Source organism: Grammomys surdaster, unplaced genomic scaffold, assembly GCF_004785775.1.
Source record: "Grammomys surdaster isolate TR1022 unplaced genomic scaffold, NIH_TR_1.0 60, whole genome shotgun sequence".
Lineage (NCBI taxonomy): Eukaryota > Metazoa > Chordata > Mammalia > Rodentia > Muridae > Grammomys > Grammomys surdaster.
In genome coordinates this window covers 781,711-805,669 of record NW_021604562.1, presented here as the reverse complement: position 1 = coordinate 805,669, position 23,959 = coordinate 781,711, and the positions used below count along the sequence as shown (strand labels likewise).

Below are 23,959 nucleotides of genomic sequence, written 5' to 3'. Positions count from 1 at the left end.
GGCTTTGAGAGCAAGGCATGTACATAATTTTTCAGCCACTGCTGTCTGACATTCAGCAGATGAGAATTATTTGCTTCCTCTATTTTTATTTTTCTTTCTGAGCCTAGGTTCAGTCTGTAAATTCCGTTCAGCTTCCAGTCCTCAGTTTCATCTTAAAATCTCCCACTTAAACAATATTTATTCTTCTCTCATACATTAACATCCTAACCACAGTTTCTCCTCCCGCTTCTCATCTCAGTCCCCTACCCCCTTCCCCTTTCCCCTTCCCCACTTCCTTTCAGAAAAGAACAGGCCTCCCAGATATATCAACCAAACAGGACATATGAAGATACAATAAGACTAGGCACAAACCCCCTCATATAAGGCTGAATGAGGCAACACATTAGTGGAAAAAAAGGGTTCTAGAAGCACGTGAAAGAGCTCCTCCCACATTTATCTTAAATCCTTTGCTCCACCTTCCTCCACGTGACGCTCCGTCCGCCTTCTCTCATTTTTTTTTTCTTTTAAAGGCAAAGCGGAGGCTCGGGTCTGGCTGGTAAACACCGGTTGGGAGGGTGACAAGGCGCCTCCCCTGCTCACACCGGTGAGCTCCTTAGCTGCAGAAGCTCCGATACCCTCACGCCTTAGCTCCCTCTCCCAAAGCCTCCTGAAAGGCAGGTGGCTGGCTGCCGTCCTTTTTGCACAGGCTTCTGGACTCTGGCCTTTAGAAGTTAATGGTTCCCATTCATTCGCGCCTTGTTTTTTCAGGCTAGGAGTGGGCGGAGTTAGAATGGCTGCGCCACTGTTGCCGAGGCGACGCCTTGGTTACTTCCGCTGGTTTCAATGCTTCCGGGTTGGCGCTGCGGTGGCGTTTCCTACTGTGGTTGCCTCCGCTTCCCAGTCGTCTGCTGAGCTCGAGCAGGTGAGGGGGAAGCTCCTGGATTTCCAGGTTAGGGAGCGGGGCTGGGCCGCGCCAGGCCGCGCGGGGCCGGGCTGGCTTGGTTCGCGGCCTGGGAGGGACTTAACGGTCCTTTGATCTCTCTCTCCCCCTCAGCTGAGTCCCTTCCCTGTCTTTCACTCTTCTGGCATCGGTGGCTTTACTTCTTCGATTGAGCTCTGCTTCCTCGACCCCCCCGGGAGGCCGCCTCCTTCAGGCGCCTCCCTTCTCTCTACGAACTCGCTCTGACAGCCGAGGAACTGGCAAGATCCTGCACCCAGAGGGTGAATGGGTATCTTTCCCGGAATAATCCTAATTTTTCTAAGGGTGAAGTTTGCAACGGCGGCAGTGATTGTAAGCGGAGTAAGCAAACACCTCCATTGTATCAGTGTGAGGGATGCTGTTGAAAGATGCTCCCCATCACTTTCTATCCCCCTGTCACTCCTGAGGTTGAGGCAATGAAGGCATCTATTAAAATGCAGTTCAGTTACTTGATTGGGATCACAGCTGTTATCAACATGAATTTTGTTTCTCAGATAAAGTAGTAGCAGGGACATTTATAGTTTTCTACCAGTGTTTCCTTGCCCAACCCTAGAGATGCTTAGATTAGACATTAACTCTTTCCTCCTCTTCATTTATATCATGAAGTACTTTTTGTCTCCATTTCAACACTTTAACCTCATTGTCAACTAGCCTTCTTTTCTGCCTACTTCCCACTCTTAAGCTATTTCCCTACCTCTTCTGTTTGCAATCCACCGTGCTTGGAGTCCCCAGTAGCTAATTACAATAGGCTATTACCTTAATTCACTTGCCTATTAATAGAACTAGTCTTCCTCCAGCACCTTGTTTCCAAGCCTTTTAGTAGAACCTACCCCTTTACTTGTTTCAGCGAACAAGCTTATTGCATACTTTGCTTGGGTCCTTCATTTCTGTCTCAGTACAAACGATATTGATGTGTATTTCTACGTAATTGTGTGTGTTTGCACATTTGTCTTTATACATTCTATTTACCCCTCCTAGATGTCTTCCTTACCTGCTCCTATCCAGATTCAGTCTGCTCTGTGGAAACCCAACTTCAGTTCTCTCACTTCCAACAGCTTTTACAAATCTGTTTACAAGATTGTCTACAAGATTGTTTTCTATGTTTCTCTTGCTCTTATAGACTGCTATACATTTTAAACACTTCTTTTTCTCTAAGAAAGTATTTGATTTCATCAACCAGATGATTGTGCAGGAAAGATAGGAAGAATGGCAAATACTGTCTTATGTTAGATTATATTTGTCAATTTATTTTTGTTTTTTGCAACAGGGTCTCACTCACTGCGATCTACCTTTTTTATCTCTCATGTGCTGGATTCAAGGACAGACATAACCACACCTGGCTGTGATTTTTTTTAAAAGACCAATTAGATTCATAACAAATGGCTGGTTTGAGTATCGTATGCCTTCAACACATAGTTTTAGGCTCCCAATTGCTATCTTCCAAACATGAGAATCTCTAATACCTACTCTTTCTTAAAGGAGAAACCAAGAAGGTTACCCAGAATTTCCCGACCAGACTTTGAAGTAAGTGTAGGAGCTATATAATATGGATTCCAGGATACTTTTATTATTACTTGTTAGGTTATCAAGATAGCCAAAATCAGATCTTATGAAGAGATGTACAAATCCTGAAGCCAAACTTTACTGGCATCTTTATATAATAAACATATTTAAGGTATGGTATTTATATTGTTTCATAGATATGACTTCTGTACTTTCACCAAAACTGAGGTTAGCCTCTACAAATCAAAATAATTTCATGAGGATTTTGGTATGCTTTACAAAGCAATTCTCTGCAACAAAACCAAGAGGCAAGGGTTTGTAGGCATAGAATCTGGAAATGAGAGTGTTGAACAGGGTATATAGTATTGTCCAGGTCCAGCAAATTTCTTTTGTGGCTTGCTCTGTAATTGTTTATATACAGTTGCATGTCAATGACTGGTTTGTTTGTACTCATTCTATGATAGCTCCTATGAGGTTTATAAGAAGTTTTGTGAAATGTGGTGTCATCTTTTCAGGAATCTTACCTATTTAAGAGGGGAAGAGACAGGACACCTAGAGAATAAACCTCAACCTACTCATGTAAAAGAAACAAATTTCTCAAAAAAAATTGCATAGCTGTAGAACAGGTGGGACATAACTTGCATACATGATATACAGCCTTATGTGACTCTGGTGTTTGCTGGAACATTAATGTTTCAGTTGTGTGATATGCCTCTCTCAAAAGAAACTGAAGTTTTCAGCTAAAGTAACTGAATTAAAACACATAGGATGAAGAAAATGATGAGGATTGTTTAGCCTGAGGAAGAGAAAATATAGAACCATGAAAACTGACTTTAACTATTTGAAGGGCTCCTTTGGGGAAAATTAATTTGTTCAGTGTGCCTCTAAATTGTCCTAGTGTGAAGAAGTCTAATCAAAGTCTAATCAAAAGTGATACAGAATTTCTTTCATGACTTTTCATTTCTAACATTGGAATGAAAAATTTTACTATCTAATGTGACTGGGGAGGTGCTATAAGGGACAGTCTTGATTTTGGTCAGTTGTCTACAGGGTTGTATAATTTTATGGGCTAATGAAATTTAAATCAATGTATGGTTGAGGGGATACTGATAAAGATCAATATGCTTATTTTATCAAATGGGATTAAATATTATCAACTACTTGCTACCATTATCATTTTATATGGGGTGATTTGTCACTATCCCAGAGATAATGATGTAGTAGCCATTTAAATGACATATATTTAGCTGAAAAAAAAAAAGCTCTAGGCATTTTTTTTATAAACCCTGAATTGTGAAAGCTTCAATGGGGAACCCATGAGCTACGGGACCTAGGATCCAGTGACTGATCTTTCTGCTTCCTAGTGTGACTCTGTCCCCAACTTTCAGCAATTCATTATTGTTCCTGCGCCCTAGGCACGTTTTCCTTAATTAAAAGATTGGGTAGGGGCTGGAGAGATGTCTTGGCTGTTAAGAGTAGCAGCTCTTTTAGAGGATCCAGCTTCAAGTCTCCGCATTCACATGGCAGCTCACAACCGTCTGTGACTAGTTCCAGGGACTCAAAACAGCCTCTTCTGACCTTTGTGGCTAGGAGATATTCATGCAGTACAGAAACATACACTCAAAGACATAAAAACCAATGATGAAACACTAACTATCTTTTAAAATGTTGAGTAGTAGGTAGTAAGGTTGTGGTAGCGTTCTTTTGTTTTCTCCTGTACTGACAAAGGATGCATGAAGTTGGAAAGGGAAAGATTGGTGGGGCAGCACACCAGATATCTGAAACATCAAAGGCTACTTAGGGAAATCTGGAAATTTGACACCAGAGAGTAAGTTTTTCCCTTCTCTTTTTTTCCCCATGCATTCTTTTGGAGACAGTCTTCTGTGGCCCAGGCTAGTCTCAAACTCCCTTTGTAACAAAGGGTGACTTTGAACTACTGATCCTCCTGACTCTTACTTCCCAAGTGTTGGAATTACAGGCCTGTGCCACTATGTCTGATTTCAAATTTCATTTTCTTGTAAACTCAGGAGGTATGCCATAGTCTTATTTTTTCTGTCAATTCCTAATTTGTTCTTTAGAGTTTTAATGAACTTTGCTCTGATAGGGGTTATCTCTGACATATGCAATATGTACTCTATTTGTAGTGTGTACCTAAGGCATTTCTCCAAATGCTCACGAGCCTCTCTTTGCTTTGTTTCAGAGAATTACTTTTGTAAAAAAAAAAAATCAATCCAAACCCGGTTTCCTTTAGGAGCAGACTGTGGCTCCGAGGTACTAACCCAAATTGGCAAGGGGAACATTGACAGCAAATGCTATCTACTAAGATGTAAATTCATGTAGTAGTGATGATAAATACTACTATGTAGTATTGATAATTAACTTATTAAGCAGATTTTTCTAGGTGTTAGATATATATTTATATACAACACAACAACCTTATGACATAAGTTTTTATTATTATTATTTTCAGAAAAATGGAGGCAGAGAAAGATTGAATAACTTTCCCAGAGCCACAACTAGTAAGTGCTAGACAAGCATTGAATCTGGACCCATGATTCAACTTTAGATGATCTAATTTCAGAGTGTTCCTTTTTGACTGTAAATCCTTTTGAAAATGGGTAGTTTACATACTTTGAAGCTCTAAAAAAGAAAGAAATTTCTAAAGAAAATTGGAGATTGTATAAGAAAAAAGTATTTCCAAGTGGACCTGGATTTAGGAAGTGATGCATACAGCAGTAGTTTTTAAAGGAGGAAGCATTGGTATTCTTTGAGAACTGTCTGATTCTCAGGGCAAGACTTAAACCACAAACTGTGGGGAGAGGCTTAGCAGTCCATGTTTTAATCTACCTTTTAGATGATTTTTTTTTTTAGATAATTCTGTTACATGAGGCATGTAGCAAAGGGTGAGTTTGAACTACTGATCCTCCTGACTCTTACTTCCCAAGTGCTGGAATTACAGGCCTGTGCTATTGTGTGTGATTTCAAATTTATTTTTCTGGTTAACTCAGGAGATATACCATAGTCCATACAGGCAGAAGCAAGGTGAATTACTGCTTAGCTCAGCCTGGGTCTCACCGAGTACTGGGTTTGGTGTATAGCTAGTTTAGTTCCTAGAACTGAGATGCTAAATTTCAGTGGAGAGCTGAGAAGACTGAGAACATTACTGGGTAGTGTTGGGAGCTTGTGCTTTGTGCCTAAATCAAGCTAACTGAATACCACGAACTGCTTTTATAAGATGCCTCAGCCTAAGTAACTTGAGTTCCAGTTTCCTTGACTCGTGATTGTCTAGTTGAATGTCAGAGATGGGTGTGCTGGATGAGCTGAAGCTTCTTTGGGTGGGGAAGAGTGTAAAATTAGAGAGAATGAAGGACACATGTTGATTTTTTGAGTGATTGCACGCCTCCCCTGTAGAATGACATTAAAGAACAAACTCATGATCATCCAGCACATAAAACAGGCCTCTCCATGTTGTCTCATTCCACTTGGTGGTTTTTATTTTTTTCCTCTACATTTGTTTGGTTTGCCAGTTTTATTTATTTAAATCATATAATCAAGTATTAACAAATGCTCTCTTCGTTCTTGTGCCCTGTTCTGATTCGTGTTTATTTTTAGCATCAGAAAAGTTCCACTTTAAGCCATGAGATGTCTGGTCTGAACTGGAAACCTTTTGTGTATGGCGGCCTTGCCTCTATTGTTGCCGAGTTCGGTAAGAATTGAGAAGAATGACAAATCTGAGTTTCATGCCACAGACCGTCATGTATGGTATTAATTATTTTTGGAGAAAACCAGCGGGGGGAAAATATTGTCATCTTTGTTTTAAAAATTGCTGTTGCCCGGTTATCAAGTAATGTTCCTGAGGAGGTTCTAGTGATGATATGGGGAATGAAATTAAGAAGTCAGATTTTGAACTTTTTTGATAACTTAGTGAATTGTTAATTTTTTCAAGTCAAATACGCATGATTGTAAAGGGCTATATCTGATGGTGTTTTCTGTGTATTCCTGTACTAATGGTCTTTCATTTATGCTAAGGTTATAATTTCTTCTAATCCAGGCTTCTTTGTTGCAAACCTCTCTTCCATTTTAGAAGTAAACAAGATCATTAGATTGTGACTTCATTTTCCAGATTCTTCTTTTTCCTAAATGATTCCTCGGTGTCTACAATCCAGCAGTTTTTATTGACTTTTTTTTTTTTTGATTTTCTAAAACAGGGTTTCTTTGTAGCCCTGGCTGTCCTGGAACTCACTCTGTAGACCAGGCTGGCCTTAAACTCACAGATCTGCCTGCCTCTGCCTCCCAAGTGCTGGGATTAAAGGCGTGTGCCACCACTGCCCAGCCTGTTGATTTTCTTGTTATATGCTCTGGTCTTATACAATCCAGGTCATAAAAGTTCAGGACTACCTACATAAAGAGCTTATTAGTTTTCAATCTTTAAATCTTTCTTAAATCCCATTTTGTTCATGCTGATATAAGAAAAGGGAGCTTTACTGAAGAGTCATGCTAGGGAGACAAGATGGCTCAGCAGGTAAAGTAGATGCATGCTGCCAAGCTTGATAGACCGGAGTTTGAGCCATACAAACCATGTGGTTAAAGGGCAGAACTGACTCCCGTAGATTGTCCTCCACACATGAGCTGTACCCACACGCATACATACATGCTCACAAGTAAATAAACACAATTTAAAAATGGCTCAAATACTCTGCTGGTATTAGTCTTCAATCATCTAAGGCACCATGGTGAGTAGACCCACGTGAAACTACCATTTTCTCTTATAATATTAGGAAGTTGTAAACATTCTCTCTCTCTCTCTCTCTCTCTCTCTCTCTCTCTCTCTCTCTCTCTCTTGTAATGGCATGTAAGAACATCTAATGCTTTTCTATGCTTGTAATAATGTGAGTTGAGTAGGTAGGGAGACTTGAGATGGGAGAGGATGGGAGGAGAAGAGTAATAAATGCCATTGACATTGACATTGGTATGTTAGAGACAGAGTCAAAGACATGTCTAAATTCCTTTGCATTTATAGTATATTATCTTCAAGCGTTTTCTGTGTCACAGTGTCAGGTATACTGTATGGCAAGTTGTATTTCCTAGAGAGGCTAGTACATTTCACTTATAGCCTTTGTCCTCTGGCAGTGACAGTGGAATAGATATCCAGGTGTTATTAAAATGGCTGTCCTATATTTCCAGTATTTTCATTGCCCTTATATTTAACCATAACATAACTGTTTTTTGTAAGTACTTAGGAATATGTTCCTTCATAGGCACTTTCCCTGTGGATCTTACTAAAACACGGCTGCAAGTTCAAGGCCAGAGCATCGATGTCCGTTTCAAAGAAATAAAGTATAGAGGGATGTTTCATGCCTTGTTCCGAATCTATAAAGAAGAAGGGATCTTGGCTCTGTATTCAGGGTAAGGCTGGCTTCTTTTTTATATATATATCATGAACAGAACATTTTGTTTTTAAAGAAACCATGGATTTCATCTGCATGATAGTTTACACCCTTCACGTCCACCATTTCATCTTATAGTTCTGTATCGATTGGCTTTTGCACATTTCATCTGCTTGTAAGTCTTGAGCTTTGGATTTTGTGTTAATCTAGCTGTACATAATACATGTGAAAATGGATAATATCATTGCAGCAAAAGCTTTTTTCCTGGTTTCCTGGCATTCTTTGATGGCTGTTGTGAAAGCAGCACCAATTAGCTGCATGAATCCTTTTTTTGGTTTTTCGATTTTTTGGTTTTTCGAGACAGAGTTTCTCTGTGTAGTCCTGGCTGTCCTGGAACTCGCTCTGTATACCAGGCTGGCCTCGAACTCAGAAATCCGCCTGCCTCTGCCTCCCAAGTGCTGGGATTAAAGGTGTGTGCCACCACCGCCCGGCAGCTGCATGTATTCTTGTGAGCATTTTTTCCGGATTTGGCAAATGTTAACATTCTTTAAGATTTCTTATATGAAAGAAATGTTATGCTGGCTGCTTAAATAGTAGTGAAGAATAAAAGAAAGGGAGAATCATCTTTTTCCATCACTCTTTGATTACCTGTCAGTTTATGATTTAGTGTTCAGTTTGTCGTTCACCTACGGCAGATTTCCTAGGTCATCCTAACTCTAGGCTACCAGTATTGCTGAGAGGATTGAAATAAAATTTACCAGTAACCTATGTTGGACTTATTTGAAATATAATTTTCTTGGAGAAAAACAGCAACAACCTAAGCCAGATCCCCATGCAGAAGTTAGTGATTCCTGGTTCACCTTTTACTTTGTTCTTTCATTAGCATAGATAACCTCAAGATTTTCTTTTCCCTATACAAGTTATGGAGTCAGAAATATGCATGTTTAGTCATCTGTTTCTTTTTCCTTCTTCAGTCCTAACCATTTGAGCTGTTGCTTTACTTCTATTTATATCTCCTAAAGTGTAGTTCTGCAATTTGGAGGAATCTCAAAGGAGGCATGAGTGAGAACATCTTCAGTTTATGAGCAGAATTTAAGTAGGTTGAGATCTTGGCATTATTGCTTCCTTTTTCATTGGGTTAAAGATGTATCTACAGTTGTTAGGAAATAAAGGCTGATTTTATTTTTTTAAATCTGTGTCGTATGGGTAATGTCTGACTCTTTTTTGTTGATACACTCAATTTGTTCATCTTTTCTAAACGATTTTTTGCATCTAAGTTTGTGAGAAATATCGGTGTGTGTGTTTCTTTATGTCCCTTTTAAAATTTTTTATTTCTGTTTTTTTAATGTATGACCGCTCTGTTCACATGTGTGCATGCATGCTAGAAAAGGACATCAGATCCTATTATACATGGTTGTGAGTCACCATATGGGTGCTAGGAATTGAACTCAGGACCTCTGGAAGAGCAGCCAGTGCTCTTAACCTCTGAGCCATCTCTCCAGCCCTGGGTCTATGGTTTTTATTTGTACTGTTTTTGTCTGGTTTTTGCTATCAAGATAATAATAGCTAAAATGATTTGGGAAACATTCCCTCTTCTATTTTTGGAAAGTTTTTTTTTTTTTTAGTAAGATTAATGTTAATTTTTTTATTGAAACATTTTTTTAAATTTATTTTTTTAAATCAAATCATAATTTTTACTTATTCACACAGGGGTTATAAACACAAAAAGGCAGGATGTGGGGAAGGGGATGACACTGGAGTGTGAGTGTTCAGGGGCAGTACGGATATCTTCCAGAACAGGGTATTGGTTGGGTGAAGGTTCAGGGGACAGGTCACTATGACTCTGTCTATGATTCACTTGTCCTTATCTAAGCTGGTATTATCCACCAAGAATATCTATTTACAAGGTCAATGACTACTCAAGCTGGTAAATTTCCACAAAAGCTGCCTATTTACAATAGCTTATAGCCATCTGTTTCAATGTTTTTCCACAGAGACCCAAGACTTGGTGTTAGTATACATGTATGACAGGCCTATTGCTGATTTTAGGCCTATGGCTGATTTTAGGCCTTCAGTGTATAATCAGGGCTGCCCCAGACATCTCCTCCCTTCTCTAAGTATAGAAGGGCTGTGGCGATTCTAATCTTGTGAAGGTGGGGATAGAGGCCTGACCTCTAGTATTTGAAGGGGACCTTGTAATGGCTCCAGTCCCCCTGTCGTTGTCCAGTGAGGCATGAGGACCATACCCATCCCTATGTCTTTTTCCTGAGAGGGGATACTTTTGACATCAACTCCTATGCAGTCAGGCTTGTCTCTCAGGGAACCCAGAGAGATATTTTTAACTATTATTTATATTTCCTTGTAGTGCTTAGCCTCGCAGCCTAAGCAAGAATTCAGATCTCCAGTCAGAGGGGGTTCTGTGTGGCCCCTCTCTGCTTGGTCTAGGGGCAGAAGTCCCCTCTTTTAGGTTGGGTGGAGATGGGTTTTGGGAACACACTGGATAGAGTAACAACCTCATCTTGAGTCTCGTGGTCCTCCATAGCTAACTTATGATAATGTATCTGAATAGGTTTTGCTACCAAATTATTTATCTGTTGTTTCACAAAGTTAGTCAGCGTATTTAAGGCCCAGGGATCAAAAGAAATAAGCAAAAATAACCCAATTAATGGTCCCAAGATGGGAGAAATTAGGGTTGACAACCATGGTGAGGCTGAAAACCAATTCTTGTACCAGCTCTCATCTTTCTCTTTCTCTCCCTGTCTTTTCTCATGGCCTTCTCTGACCTATTTCATGCTCTCTTTAACCCTCCATGTCTTGTCTATGTAAAGGCAACCTTCTTCTTTAAGAGCTGTACACAGTCAAGAGCTGTACACAGCCTTTTCTATTGTAAAAGAGTAAATCAAGTCCAATAAAGTCCTTTGAAATTTTTGGAGGTTTCTTCAGACAGCATAACTAGGGATTTCTTCAGATTAATGATGTTAATCTCTAGCTGTTTGATATTCCTGTCAATGGCCCGTCGAAGGTCTGAGTAGTATAAGTTTGGAGGCCAGTGTCTGGATTAGAACTTCTAACAGCAGACATCACGGGTGATTCATTTTTACCTGGAAAGGAAAGAGAAGGGAGTTCTCAGGGAGATTTCTCTTCCCTGGATGTAAATTGCTATTCATCTTATTTATGGTTGGGCCTGGCTTTGTGGGGGTATCTATTTCATTAGACTTTTTGGTAGCCATTTAGCTGTGCCTTCTGGGTTATCAAACAGACATATCAATCCTTGGCCCCATAAGAGAACTGGGTCTGGGCCATTCCCTTTAAGGGTAAGAGGGTCCTCCCACATAGCTGTGGCATAGTTTTTATTGGTCTCGGTGATGCCAGCGGCAGTCAGCAGCAGATTTGCCATGAACTTTCAGGTTTAGAGAGTTAAAAGTGAACAAGGCATGATGGAGAGTATTTTGGGGGACTCCTGGTGGGGTACCATTCCCCCTCTTTTATTTTTAAAGCCAATTTTTCAGAGTTCGTGTAAAATCAGGGCAGATGTGCCAGCAGCCGCTCCTTCCACACTCAGAGAGTCATGAAGACACTGAGATACTGCCCGGGTTAGGGCTCCTGGGAGGCCCTCTTCCTCTAGGTTTTGTGAGGTTGGGTACAGAGCTACCGCCTGGGATCTGCTCTGTGCTCGGGCCCAGACCGAAAGTGCAATGTTAATTCTTTAACAGTTTTGTGGTGTTCTTCAGTAAACTTTTTTGGACTGGGAATTTGTATTTTTTTTTTTTAGCTTTAATAATACAATGAATTCCTTGGGGCTAGAGTGATGGTTCAGTAGGTCTGCTTTTCCAGAGGATCTGAGTTTGATTCCCAGCACCTACATGGCGACACACAGCTGTCTGTAACTCCAGTTCCTAGTAGATCTTGTGCCTTCCTCTGGCTTCCATGGGCACTGCATACATATGATATACAGACATACTAGTAGGCAAAACACCCTTATATATAAAATAAAGATAAATAAAATCTGGAAACTTAAAAAAGTGTAAGTTTAATTATATTTTTTAAAATTTTAGTACTGTTTGGGCTACTGTAAGACAGTGCCATATACTTGGTGGCTTATAAATAGCAGGAATTAATTTTCACAGTTCTAGAGGTTAGATACCGGGGAGTTTACTCTGTAGTTGTAAGCATTTAACTATAAATTATTCTCAGGTATGCTTTGGCTGTGTATCTTTCCTGCCCCCATTGTTTCCTAATATTGGTGATTGAACGCAGGACCTAACACATGGTATGCAAGTACTCTATCAGTGAGCTACCTAGTCTTAGTTTACTTTTTATAGTAAGAGAGGGTCACAGTAAGCTGTTCAGGCTGGCCTTTTACTACCCTAGTTCAGACAGGCCAGGAACTCCTCATTCTCCCACCTTAGCCTGCAAGTAGCAGCTGAGATTGCAGACCTGTATTGCTAAGCCTGGCTGTGTCCCATGTTTTTAAATTTTTTTTATAATATTTTTTATTTTATATTTATAATTACATAATTTCCTCCTTCCCTTTCTTCCTCGACCCACTCCCATGTATCTTGTTTCTCTCTCTCATATTCACAGCATCATTTTCTTTAGTTGTTATCATCCCATGTATTTTATAGGATATATTTGAAATTTTACTCAAGTCTGTACATTATTTTTTTTTACAACTTTCTATAACCCACATGCTGTTTAGGTGCATGTTGTTTGATTTCCAAGCGTTTGAGCATCCTTCTTATCAGTTTCTGATTTGTTTCCACTATACATTCTGCATAATTTCAGTTCTTTTAACTTTGTTGACATTTGTCTTATGATCTGGGATGTGAGCTTTCTTTGACAGTTTTTTCATGGACGATTGAAAAAAAAATGCTTGTTAATTGCTTGGAAAGATACAGATATAAAAATTATAAAATCTACAAATGTGTGTTAAGTAAAATTAACTTTTCTTTATTTCTCTCTTTTTTTGGGCAGAATTGCCCCTGCTTTACTAAGACAGGCATCATACGGCACCATCAAAATTGGTATTTATCAAAGCTTGAAGCGGTTATTTGTAGAACGTTTGGAAGGTCAGTATGCTCAACTTTCTTTTGAGGTTATCCTCAAAGGGATTGTTGAAATCATGCTTAGTGTGAAATGTTTGTCATCTTATGCTGGCAGTCAATGAAAGATACTTACTGCATGGATAAAGGTGAGCTTGTGTTGATTTGGGCTAAATCCCTGGAGAGGGGATACATGTGTTAGAGGCACCTGCTCTTCACATTTGTCTTTTACTATCAACTAAAAAACTTCTAGGCTGGCAAGATGGCTTGATGGTAAATTTCATGCAAGTGTGACTACCTGAATTTTATACGTAGAACCTATGGATGGATTGAACACATTTCATAAAGTTGACCCCTGACCTCCATACATGTGCCATGATATATGTCCTCCCCCAAAATAATAATCCATTTTTTGTTGTTGGTTGGTTTGTTTTTTTCCAGAAGGGTTTCTCTGTGCAGTGCTGGCTATCTTGCAACTTTCTCTGTAGACCAGGCTGGCCTCAAACTCGGAGATCTACCTGCCTCTGATTCCCAAGTGCTGGGATTAAAGGTGTGCATCACACCACTTGGCTTAAAATAAAAATTCTTTTTTTTTTCTTTTGTTTGTTGTTTGTTTTTTGAGACAGGGTTTCTCTGTGTAGCCCTGGCTACCCTGGAACTTGCTTTGTAGACCAGGCTGGCCTCAAACTCATAGGGATCTGTCTGCCTCTACCTCTCAAGCAATGGGACAAAATGTGTATACCACCACCACCTGGATAAAATAATTCCTTAAAAAAACTAAAAAGATAAAAAGCCATATTGTCATTCTTGAAGAATCCTAGATCAGCCATGTCCTTGAAAAAGAATGCACTCTTCATCAGTTAGAGGGCTTCAAGGCACTTTCTAGATGTTAATTTTGGTAAGCTTTGGGTAGGTAGATAAATTTTAGTCTGTTATAGTCTGGATTCTGATACACCTATGGCCAGCCACCTTACCCAATCCAGAGTTGTTTTATGTTTCTCCATTTCAACTGGATATTTGCATGATGGCTATTTTATCAGAGGCCTGAGTTTCCTGGTGGTTGGGGAAGCTGAAGAGACTTCCTATTAGCAGTATTTCTTGAGACACTTCATTATTCTAAATCACTATTTTCTGGAGCCTCTTCTGTAGGACTTCTCAAGGATTCACTTTCATGTTTCCTGAAAATATTTTCCTTTCATAGATTACTTATGTTGATTTACTAATTTTCTATTTCTAGACTCTTCTGAAGAGAAGGAGTGGTGAAGATGGGATTTTTCTCTGTAGAACACTATGTTCTGTTGTTCCTCTCTTTTCGTTCACAGTTGAGGGAATTTACTTGTAAATAATTTCTTCTGGACCTGAGGGTATTACTGGGTAGCGGAGTGCTGTCCTAGCATGTCTAAATCTTTCCATTCATCCTTCCAATGCCAGGGATTTTACTACTGCTTTTTGATATTTGACTATAGAAGCCTTCTGTACATAAATGGAGGCTGGGAGATACATAAAGCCATTCAAAGTTAATATTTAGATAACTTTGTTATACATAAGATTTTATTTTTTAACATCTAGTTATGGAGTCTTTAAAGTTGACTATCCATAAAGAGACTGAACAAGGATGTTACCAACTGATATGCCAAATTAGACAGGGAAAAGTCCACAAGGCTTCAACCATAAGCAGCCGCAGAAAGCTGGGAGCGAGGAGGTGCTCTTCCCTAGGGAAGAACACACCAATTGGTCATCCAATGCCAAATGGTCAGCCCTGAAAACATACATGCAAGTAATGTTATGTAGGGTAAACATTATATTTAGGGATGTATATATAGATCCATATATACATGTAATAACAACATGTGAAAAGAGGGCATGAATTTCAAGGAGAGTGAGGAGGGGTATATGGGGGAGTTTAGAGGGAAGAAAGGGAAGGGAGAGATGTTGTAATTAACTTATAATCTCAAGATAAAAATCAGATACGTTAATATGTTTGGAGTGGTTGAAATGGAAATACCATATTCTAATTTATGTAGTATACTGACAGTTAAGTAAAAGAATATTATATATTTAATCTTCAAGATAATGTTTTTATGGAAATAATGGTTTATATTGTATAATTTGTATGCATTTTGTATTGATTTGGGATTGTCTATAAATATTTGAGTGGTTTTACTTTGATAAACCTTGAAGTTCATTTTTAAGTCATTGCTTCAGACAAGAGTCCCTTCATACAATATCTCAGGTACTCCAGAAATCAGTACTTAATAAAATGAACCTTCCTTTACGTGTTTCTTTTATATTTTTACAGATGAGACTCTCCTAATTAATATGATCTGTGGGGTAGTGTCAGGAGTGATTTCATCTACTATTGCCAATCCTACTGATGTTCTAAAGGTAAGAGATATGGCTGTCATGGAAGTTGAAAGGCTGCAAGCTTTAACTCAGATTCAAATTAACATTCTTACACTGTCTACTGTTAGTTCTAAAATCTCGGGCAAATCTCTTAACTATGTGGTGTCTCATTCAGTCTTTGTTTTGAAATGAAGATAACAGTGTTTACTAGCATTATCCTTCATAGTAGATGTTCAAAACTAGTTTAATGTGATGTGCATTAATCCATTGGTTTTCATACTAGGATTTGTAATCATATAAGTTTGGTTCAAGGCTAGGTCTTAGGGTTTCGTTGCTGTGAGCAGACACCATGACCAATGCAGCTCTTATAAAGGACAACATTTAATCAGGGCTGACTTACAGGTTCAGAGGTTCAGTCCATTATGATCATGGTGGGAACATGGCAGTGTACAGGGAGACATGGTGCTGGAGGAGGAGCTGAGAGTTGTATGTCTTGATCCACAGGCAGCAAGAGGAGACTGCATGTCACACTGGGTGGAGCTTGAGCATATATAGGAACTCAAAGCCAGCCTCCTCAGTGCCATACTTCCTCCAACAAGGCCACACCCACTCCAATGAGGTCACATCTCCTAATAGTGCCACTCACTATGGGCCAAGCATTCAAACACATGAGTCTCATGGGGGCCATCCCTATTCAAACCACCACAGAGCCTGTGTAGTTTAAGGGAATCGATTTCGAGATTTCTTACTTTGTATTCTTGCCTTCAAGTGGTGTGAGTGAATATGTTTCCGATAGCCCCTTTCCCGTTTTACAAAACAAAAGCATATTCCTTATCTATTCCAAGTCTTCAGATGCTGTGTTGACCTGTTGCATAATTTGGGACGTCAAAGGGATAGATTAAGGTAGAGATCTTTACAGGAGTTTCTTTTTTATAACTGCTTTACTTTAAATTTATATTATTCCTGTCTTTCCTTATCTTGTCCAAATTTTTATAAGGATGAGCTTTGGCTTGTGCTAATTTGATAAGAATTCAATTGTACTTCTATAGTGTTTTATCGATCACAGAATGAAACATTTATTTTAACGCCAGCCTTCATCTTTATCTGGCTAATGGTAAATTTTTATTTAATTAAAACACTAAATGTATGATTAAACTGTGAGGGAACCTCGAATTAGGATTTTTGTTTGTTTTTCCAAGACGGAATCTTATGTAGCCCATTCTAGCTTTGCACTCACTAAGTAGGAAGAAATGATCTTTAATTACTGGTCCTCCTGACTTACTGGGAATAGTGCTATTTGCAACTGTGAATCTCGGGTTTAAAAAGTATTATTTTATGTGTGTGGGGTTTTGCCTATATGTATGCCTGTGTGCCGTGTGCATGCAGTGTTCATGAAAGCCAGGAGAGGGAGTCCCTAGAATTGCAGTTAAAGATTGTGTGCGACCACGTAGGTACTAGAATCAGACCTGGGTCCTCTGGAAGACCAGCAAGCACTCTTCGTTGCTGAGTCTGATCTCCAGCCATGAGTTAGGAGAAAAAAATTCAAGTTCTTTATTTATAATAGAAAATACAAATCAGGATCGAGGATAATTCAAAGCAAGTGTAGGAGACTCAGCAGTTAACAGCAGAGCTTATCAGGCATAAAAAATACTAATCCTTCAGAATCTGTAAGGGTTTTGCTTCCAGGGCTTTATGCTGGTAACAAAATCCTTGGATGTTCAAGTCCCTTGCATAGACCAAAACACTATTTGTGCATAATCTGAGTGTATTCCCTTATATATTTTAAATCCTCTTTAGATTACTTGTGTTTAACATAAATGTATATGAATACTTGCTGTATTATTCCAGATATAATGATAAGGAAAAAATCTACATGTGTTTATTACAAATACAATTTTTTGGGAAATATTTTTTGATTGGTGATTGGTTGAATCCACAAATATAAGAAAGACTGTTGACTATTTTGATCATTGTTTGATTGATATAAATTATCATTCTTTTAAAAATTAAAAATTTAAATATGTTTTGTATATGTGTGTTTTGCCTGCATGTATACGTGTGTACCACATGTGCCTGGTGCCCATAGACCGTGAAGAGAGCACTGATTCCCATGGTATTGGAGTTAAGGAGGGTTGTGAGCCACCATGTTGGTGTTGAGAACCGAACCCAGGTCCTCTGGAATAACAGCCAGTTCTCTAAATCACTGAGCCATTTCTCTAGCCCTTAAATTATTATTGTTATTATTATTATTATCCATCATTATTATTTTATTTGGGGAGGGGCACAGGTATGTACATGTAGAGGAAACTTTTTGAAATCAGTTTTTAACACTGATAAGAATTATATATACTGGTTTGGAGCACTTTTCTGTTTAGCAATCAATTTTTAACACTTTTTTAACATGTAAAGTCTATGTCTATTTTAAGGGAAAATGTTATGATTCCACACTATTCTGTTAAATGAATGTGTCATCATTTATGTAACCAGTGCATTGTTGCTATTAGTTTTTGGCATTTGAATCACCCCTAATTTTTTACTGAACTAATTACATATATTTGTTTGTTTGTTTGTTTCTTTTGTTTTGTTTTTTTCCAGACAGAGTTTGTCTGAATAACAGCCCTGACTGTCCTGGGACTTGTTCTGTAGATCAGACTGGCCTCAAACTCACTGAGAACTGCCGGCCTCTGCCTCCAGAGTGCTGGGATTAAATGTGTGTTCCACCACTGCTTGGCTAATACATATGTTTTTATTTAAACAGGTTCTAACTATGTAGTTGTGAGTGTCCTGGAACTCACTTTGTTGATTAGGCTGGCTTTGAACTCACAGAGATCCATCTATCTCTGCCTCCTGAGTGCTGGGATTAAAGGCATGTGCAACCAAGCCTGGCTCAAACTAGTTATATCTCACTGAATACTCCAAAAATTATAGATTTAGTATGGGGAATATGAGGTCTAATGGAAATCTTCATAGATATACCTTGGCACAAATTATGTTATATCTGTGTACAATTTAATTCATTAATTTCACCCTAATAGTTTTAAAAACATTTTCAAAAATCAATTTTGTTAATTTTAAAGGAGTGAACTTTCTCATTTTGGTTTTCTCTGTCAAAATAAAACATTCCCGTTTTGTTTTAGATTCGAATGCAGGCTCAAGGAAGTTTGTTCCAAGGGAGCATGATTGGCAGCTTCATTGATATATACCAGCAGGAAGGCACCAGGGGTCTGTGGAGAGTGAGTACCCTTTTATTGATGTTACATAACACACTATCCTTGAGTCTTCATATTAAGCTGGGAGATTGTGACTTACAACTTCAAGCAAGGCAAGACGCTCCTGCTACCCATGAAAAGACCAAAACTTACCAGTGGTTCCTATAGTGATACATATGGGTTGTATGTGTGAGAAACATGTATAATTCGAGATGGTCATTTGTTTTCTTAAACTTTACAGTGAATTTGTTTCAATATAGTTTTGTCAGTTGCAGATTAAATACATTAATATTTGTCTATGATGTTCTCTGTAGTACGTGTGTTCAAAGAGTATAACAGTATTTTTAACCTTATAAAGCGAAAGATATATGGTAAAATATTAAGTTTATAAAAATATGAGGAACAATTCCAGTACTCCTACTACTTAAAGATGATCGTTTTTATCATTATCTTCTAATCTTTATTTATATTTTTCTTTTGTTGTATTATTACAGTATTTTTTGTTTTTATTTCGAGACAGGGTTTTCTAAGTAGCCCAGGCTGATCTTGAACTTGTGAGCTTCCTGTTTCTGTCTCCTTAGTGTTGAGAAGTCAAGTCTCTTCCACTGTACACATCTTCTGCTGTAGTAACTTTCCTTTTTGAGACTGGAGCTTACTATGGTAGTCCCGGCTGTCCTAGACCTCACTCTATAGATCAGGCTGGCTTCAAAGTCACGAGCTTCCTTCCCCTGCCTCTACCTTCTCAGTGCTAGAATTAAAGACTTGCGACGCCAGAACTAGTTATTGGATAACTTTTTCCATCTGTTGTGATCACTGAATTATTCTAACAGCAAATAAGAGTATTATTAGAATATGCGGACAGAGAGAGAGGGAGGGGAGGGAGGGAGGGAGAGAGAGGGGGAGGGAGGGAGAGAGAGAGAGAGAGAGAGAGAGAGAGAGAGAGAGAGAGAGAGAGAATGAGAGAATAGGATGGAAAGCTCATTGATAGTTTTAAATAAAGTTTTGTTATTTTCTTTATGCTTTTTTTTACAGCTAATTTTACTTTAAAACTTCAAACAAAATAGAGCTGAAAGAATTGAAGTAGAAACACATATCATCTAGATTAGACAACTGATAAAGTTTTGGCATAATTATTTGATCAGTCTCTGATTAGATAAACTCATACGTTATTTTGCAAAACAATATAATTGTATATTGTAGACATTATAAAAGTTCCCTAAGCCGGGTGGTGGTGGCGCACGCCTTTAATCCCAGCACTTGGGAGGCAGAGGCAGGGGGATTTCTGAGTTCGAGGCCAGCCTGGTCTACAGAGTGAGTTCCAGGACAGCCAGGGATACACAGAGAAACCCTGTCTCGAAAAACCAAAATAAATAAATAAATAAATAAATAAATAAATAAATAAATAAAAGTTCCCTAAACTGTCTGTGATGTGTCTCATAGGAAAATGGAGAGATGTCTCCGCCGTTAAGATCAAGACTGCTCTGGCAGAGGACAATGTTTGGGTGGCACAGGATGTATGCACCTCTGTTCATGTCTACAAACCCTTTCAGACATACACATAATTAAAAATAAAAAAATAAATTAAAATTTAGAAAAAGAGCAAGATTCTCTGTGTTAACAATACTGTTGTTGACTAAAAGAAAGTTAATATTTAAGGGGCTGGAGAGATGGCTCAGTGGTTAAGAAAACTTGCTATGCACACTTTTATGCAGATAGATATGTTTGAGGCCAGCCTGGTGTATAGAAGAGAGTTATTGTTACACAGAGAAACTCTGTCTTGAGAAAACCAAACCAAACCAACCAACGAAACAAAAAATACTTGCTGCTCTTACAGTGGACAGAGTTGGGTTGCCAGTCCCCACATGGCAGCTAACAACCATTCATGGCTCCAGTTTCAGGGGAATCAAAGCCCTCTTCTGACTTTTTGCAGGCACCAGGCACACACATGGTACATAGATATACATGTAGGAAAAACGTGTGTGTGTATGTGTAATAAATAAGTCTGAAACCTAGACCATATTAAAAATTCACCTATTTGTGAGCTCAGGATATAGTATATGTATGTATACAGTGTGTGTGTGTGTGTATATATGTATATGTGTGTGTGTGTGTATATATATATATATATATATAGTGTTTTATAGTGTCTTATAGTGTTTTCATGTGGTCTTTGGGATGTTCCTCTATTGCCTGAAACTTGAGACCACTGGCTTTATTATAGTCATTCTAAACCTTTTCATCAAGGCAAGATGTGCATGTTTGGTTACACCACAGTAAACGGTGCAGAGATTCCCTACTTAATCATATGATATCCAGCATGTCTTGCTGTTGTAAAAGGTAAGCTTTCTTTTGGCAATTAGCAAGTAATTTATCAGGTGAAATTCTGAAAACATGCATATGTCCCAATACCTAATAATCAAATGTAGCTACTTTTATGGTCATATTACTTGTATGATCCTAGCACACAATATTACAGAAACAAAGTACATTATGTTATGTATTCTTTTGATAATAGACATATCTTTTACTTAATGATCATAGCACCCAGTAATGATCTTTGAGGTTTGGTTCTTGGTAACAGTCTGGTATACTTTCTTGATTAATCTAATTTAAAACCAGAATAGAACTAACTAGAACATTTTTATGAATTGATGCCAAGATACAAAGACCAAACAGCAAGATTATAAATTAGGTAGGGGAACCAAGACATTTAATTTTATCCATTGGTAATTGTTATAAAGTACATACAAAATTTCAATGGTATTGGATCTATTCACATTATTTGCTGCCAGGATCCAGAATTTAAAAAAAAATTAGCATGTGCTAATAATGAGTTCCATTATATTTGAATCCATGTATCTGATGTCTTTTTATCATAGTCACTCCTCACACCCTCTCTTGCTTCCCTCCCACTCCTGCTGACCCTTCCTCTCTCCTGTTTGTCTCCTCTACTTTCCTGTTTTTAGTTGTGAACTGATGTGTTTCATTAGTTTTACTTACAGGAACATGGACTCCTTACCAGTATGTACACCACTGAAAAGAATGTCTTTTCCTCCCCCAGCAACAGTTAACTGTCTATAGAGCCTTGGGCAGGGGTGGGGCCTCAGGAGCCCCTCCCTTCTAGCAAGTGTTCCTCCATGCACAAGAAAGTTTTTGAATTTCTTTCCTGTTAAAGATTGGAAAAAATATTATTTATACATTTCACACACTCACATGTACACACACACACACACACACACACACACACACTTTATCTATTCAACCATTGATGGATGTTTGGGTGTCTTTCACTTTTGGGTATCATGAATGATGTTGCAATGAACATGGGTATGTAAATTTCCTTTCGGGCATGCTGTATTTAATATTTTTGGATATATCTAGAAGTAGAATTGCTGGATCATCTGGTAGTTCTATGTTTAATTTTTTGAGGAGCTTGACAGTTACCTTTATTTTTCCAGACTACTTAACATTATCCAGGTACATAATGAAAAGAAAAGTATATTGTTTTATGTGTTGCCTTGAGATAGGCATATTTTATATAAATATAAATGGTTCTGAGAAAATACAGCTCAGTGGTGGATATTTTGCCTAGCATGCATGAATCCTTAGGTTCAATCCCTTGTATGCCTGCACATCAATTTATATTAAAACTTTTTCTTAACTCCAATTTGTTTCAAAAAATTTAAAAATTTCAACAAAGAAATATTTTTGCCCCTGCAGATATGTGATATTTTTAGTCTGCTTAATATTCTTGTTTTGGTTGTAGCAGTTGCTCCTGGTAATTTTTTATGCTGTTCCTAACTCCACTATACACAGAAACAGCAACAAACTAGAACTTATTTAAGATTAGGAGAAATAGTTGTGTGGTGAGGCTTGTCTGGTGAGCTGGAATACACCTCTGTTCAAGAGGATACCTGCTCCTTAGTTGTGGCCTGTTGCTGGCACACATTAATAGGAAACTGGATATGGTTAAATTTTCACTTTTTTCAGATTTTTATGCTTATTTTATTTATATGAGTATTTTGCCTGAATGTTATGTAAGCGCACCACATGCATGCAGTGCCAGCAGTGGCCACAAGAGGGCACTGAGTACCTTGGAACTGGCGTTAGAAAATGTTGTGAGCCACTATGTGGGTGCTGGAAAGTCAATTTGGGTCCTCCTCAAGAGCAACAAGAGCTCTTAAGTCTGAGCTGTCACTCCAGCCCCTAAAGTCTGACTTTTCAAGAAAAGCTAGAAACTTACATTTCTTTGTGAAACACCTTAATTAGACAGCAAACTGAATCTTAAAAATATTCTGTAGGCCACATATATAAATACATCTGTGGGCTGAAATCTTCCATTAGTTTTGGGCCTTATTGTTTATCAGCATGGTCTCACGGGGAGGTCACACTGTTTAGCAGAGTGAAGCAGGTGGAAGGGTCAGCCTTGGCACAGTCACATCACCTGGAAATAGGGTTTGGGAATTCAGAGATGGTGAAATACTTTAATATAAAAGTTGCATCAGAAAGTGGTTATCTACATAATATGGCATTTTCAGCTCTTAAAGTTTATTTTCATTGGTTATCTTTATTCAAGTAGCCTTTTACATAATGCATCCTGTGGATTTTGGAGATATTTCTAATGGTAAAATGTTTGATGTACAAATGTGAGGGACCCAAGTTTGATTGCCGTAATCCCCATAAAAGTATCAAAAGCTGGGCATAGCAGTGTGTACTTTAATTGCAGCACTGGAGAGGCAGAGATGGATGAGTCTCTGAGCCTCTCTGGCCAGCCAGCATAGGCTAATATGTGAAGCCCAGGTCTCGGCGAAAGTTTCAGTCTCAAAAAAAAAAAAAAATCAAGGTACACCACTCCAGAGGCCTGCTTACATGTACCTGCCCCCACACAAAATGAGTAATGTTCAGTTAAACTCATGAAGGTAAAAATCTGTTGTGAGTACGTAAAAATGATAGGGCTGGCGAGGTGAAGACACCCTCTGCAAGCTTGCCAGCTTGAGTTCAGTCTCTGGGACTCACACGGTGCAAGGAGAGAACTAACTTTTGTAAGGTGTCCCTTGACAGCCACATGTGTAACATGATGTGTGTACCCACACATATAACACGCACATACATGCACACATGCAAATAAGAAAAAGGGAAGGTATAAAAAATGAAATCATCTTATATCTAATCCTACAAACCTAAACTATTTTAATATATTTCCTTCTAATCCTTCTGAAGAGTATGTATTCCTTTTTCTCTGAACTTAGAATAGCAGTGCTGGACATTTCATATCATGGATTTTTTGAACAATGCATTAGGATGACTTCCTTGTATAATATTATTCAAAGACCTGCCCCCTTATGTGTGTGTATGTGTAGTTGCCTATGTACATGCAGCTTCACTTGTGTGTACTGTATGTGGAGGCCAGAGGACAGCTTCAAACATCACCGTTTTTGGTTTTTTGAGACAGAGTTTCACATTGGCCTGGTACTCACTCATAAGGCTAGAGTCAGTGTCCAGAAAGCCCCAGGGGGA

General features: G+C 38.5%; 1 protein-coding gene across 3 annotated transcripts in view; it reads left to right on the top strand.

The window, feature by feature from the left end:
- Positions 1-652: 652 nt before the first annotated feature.
- Slc25a14 (solute carrier family 25 member 14) overlaps positions 653-23,959 on the top strand; it is a 33,019-nt gene continuing 9,712 nt past the window's right edge. The window contains exons 1-7 of one of the 3 annotated variants that reach the window (XM_028766189.1): positions 653-901; positions 1,034-1,279; positions 6,074-6,167; positions 7,720-7,867; positions 12,823-12,917; positions 15,190-15,275; positions 18,371-18,466. In XM_028766189.1, the coding sequence (XP_028622022.1) occupies positions 1,205-1,279; positions 6,074-6,167; positions 7,720-7,867; positions 12,823-12,917; positions 15,190-15,275; positions 18,371-18,466 (594 nt within the window). In that variant the 5' untranslated portion in view covers positions 653-901; positions 1,034-1,204. Of the gene's footprint in view, positions 902-1,033; positions 1,280-4,931; positions 4,981-6,073; positions 6,168-7,719; positions 7,868-12,822; positions 12,918-15,189; positions 15,276-18,370; positions 18,467-23,959 lie in introns of all 3 variants that reach the window. The other 2 variants (XM_028766264.1, XM_028766109.1) reach the window with 2 other exon arrangements.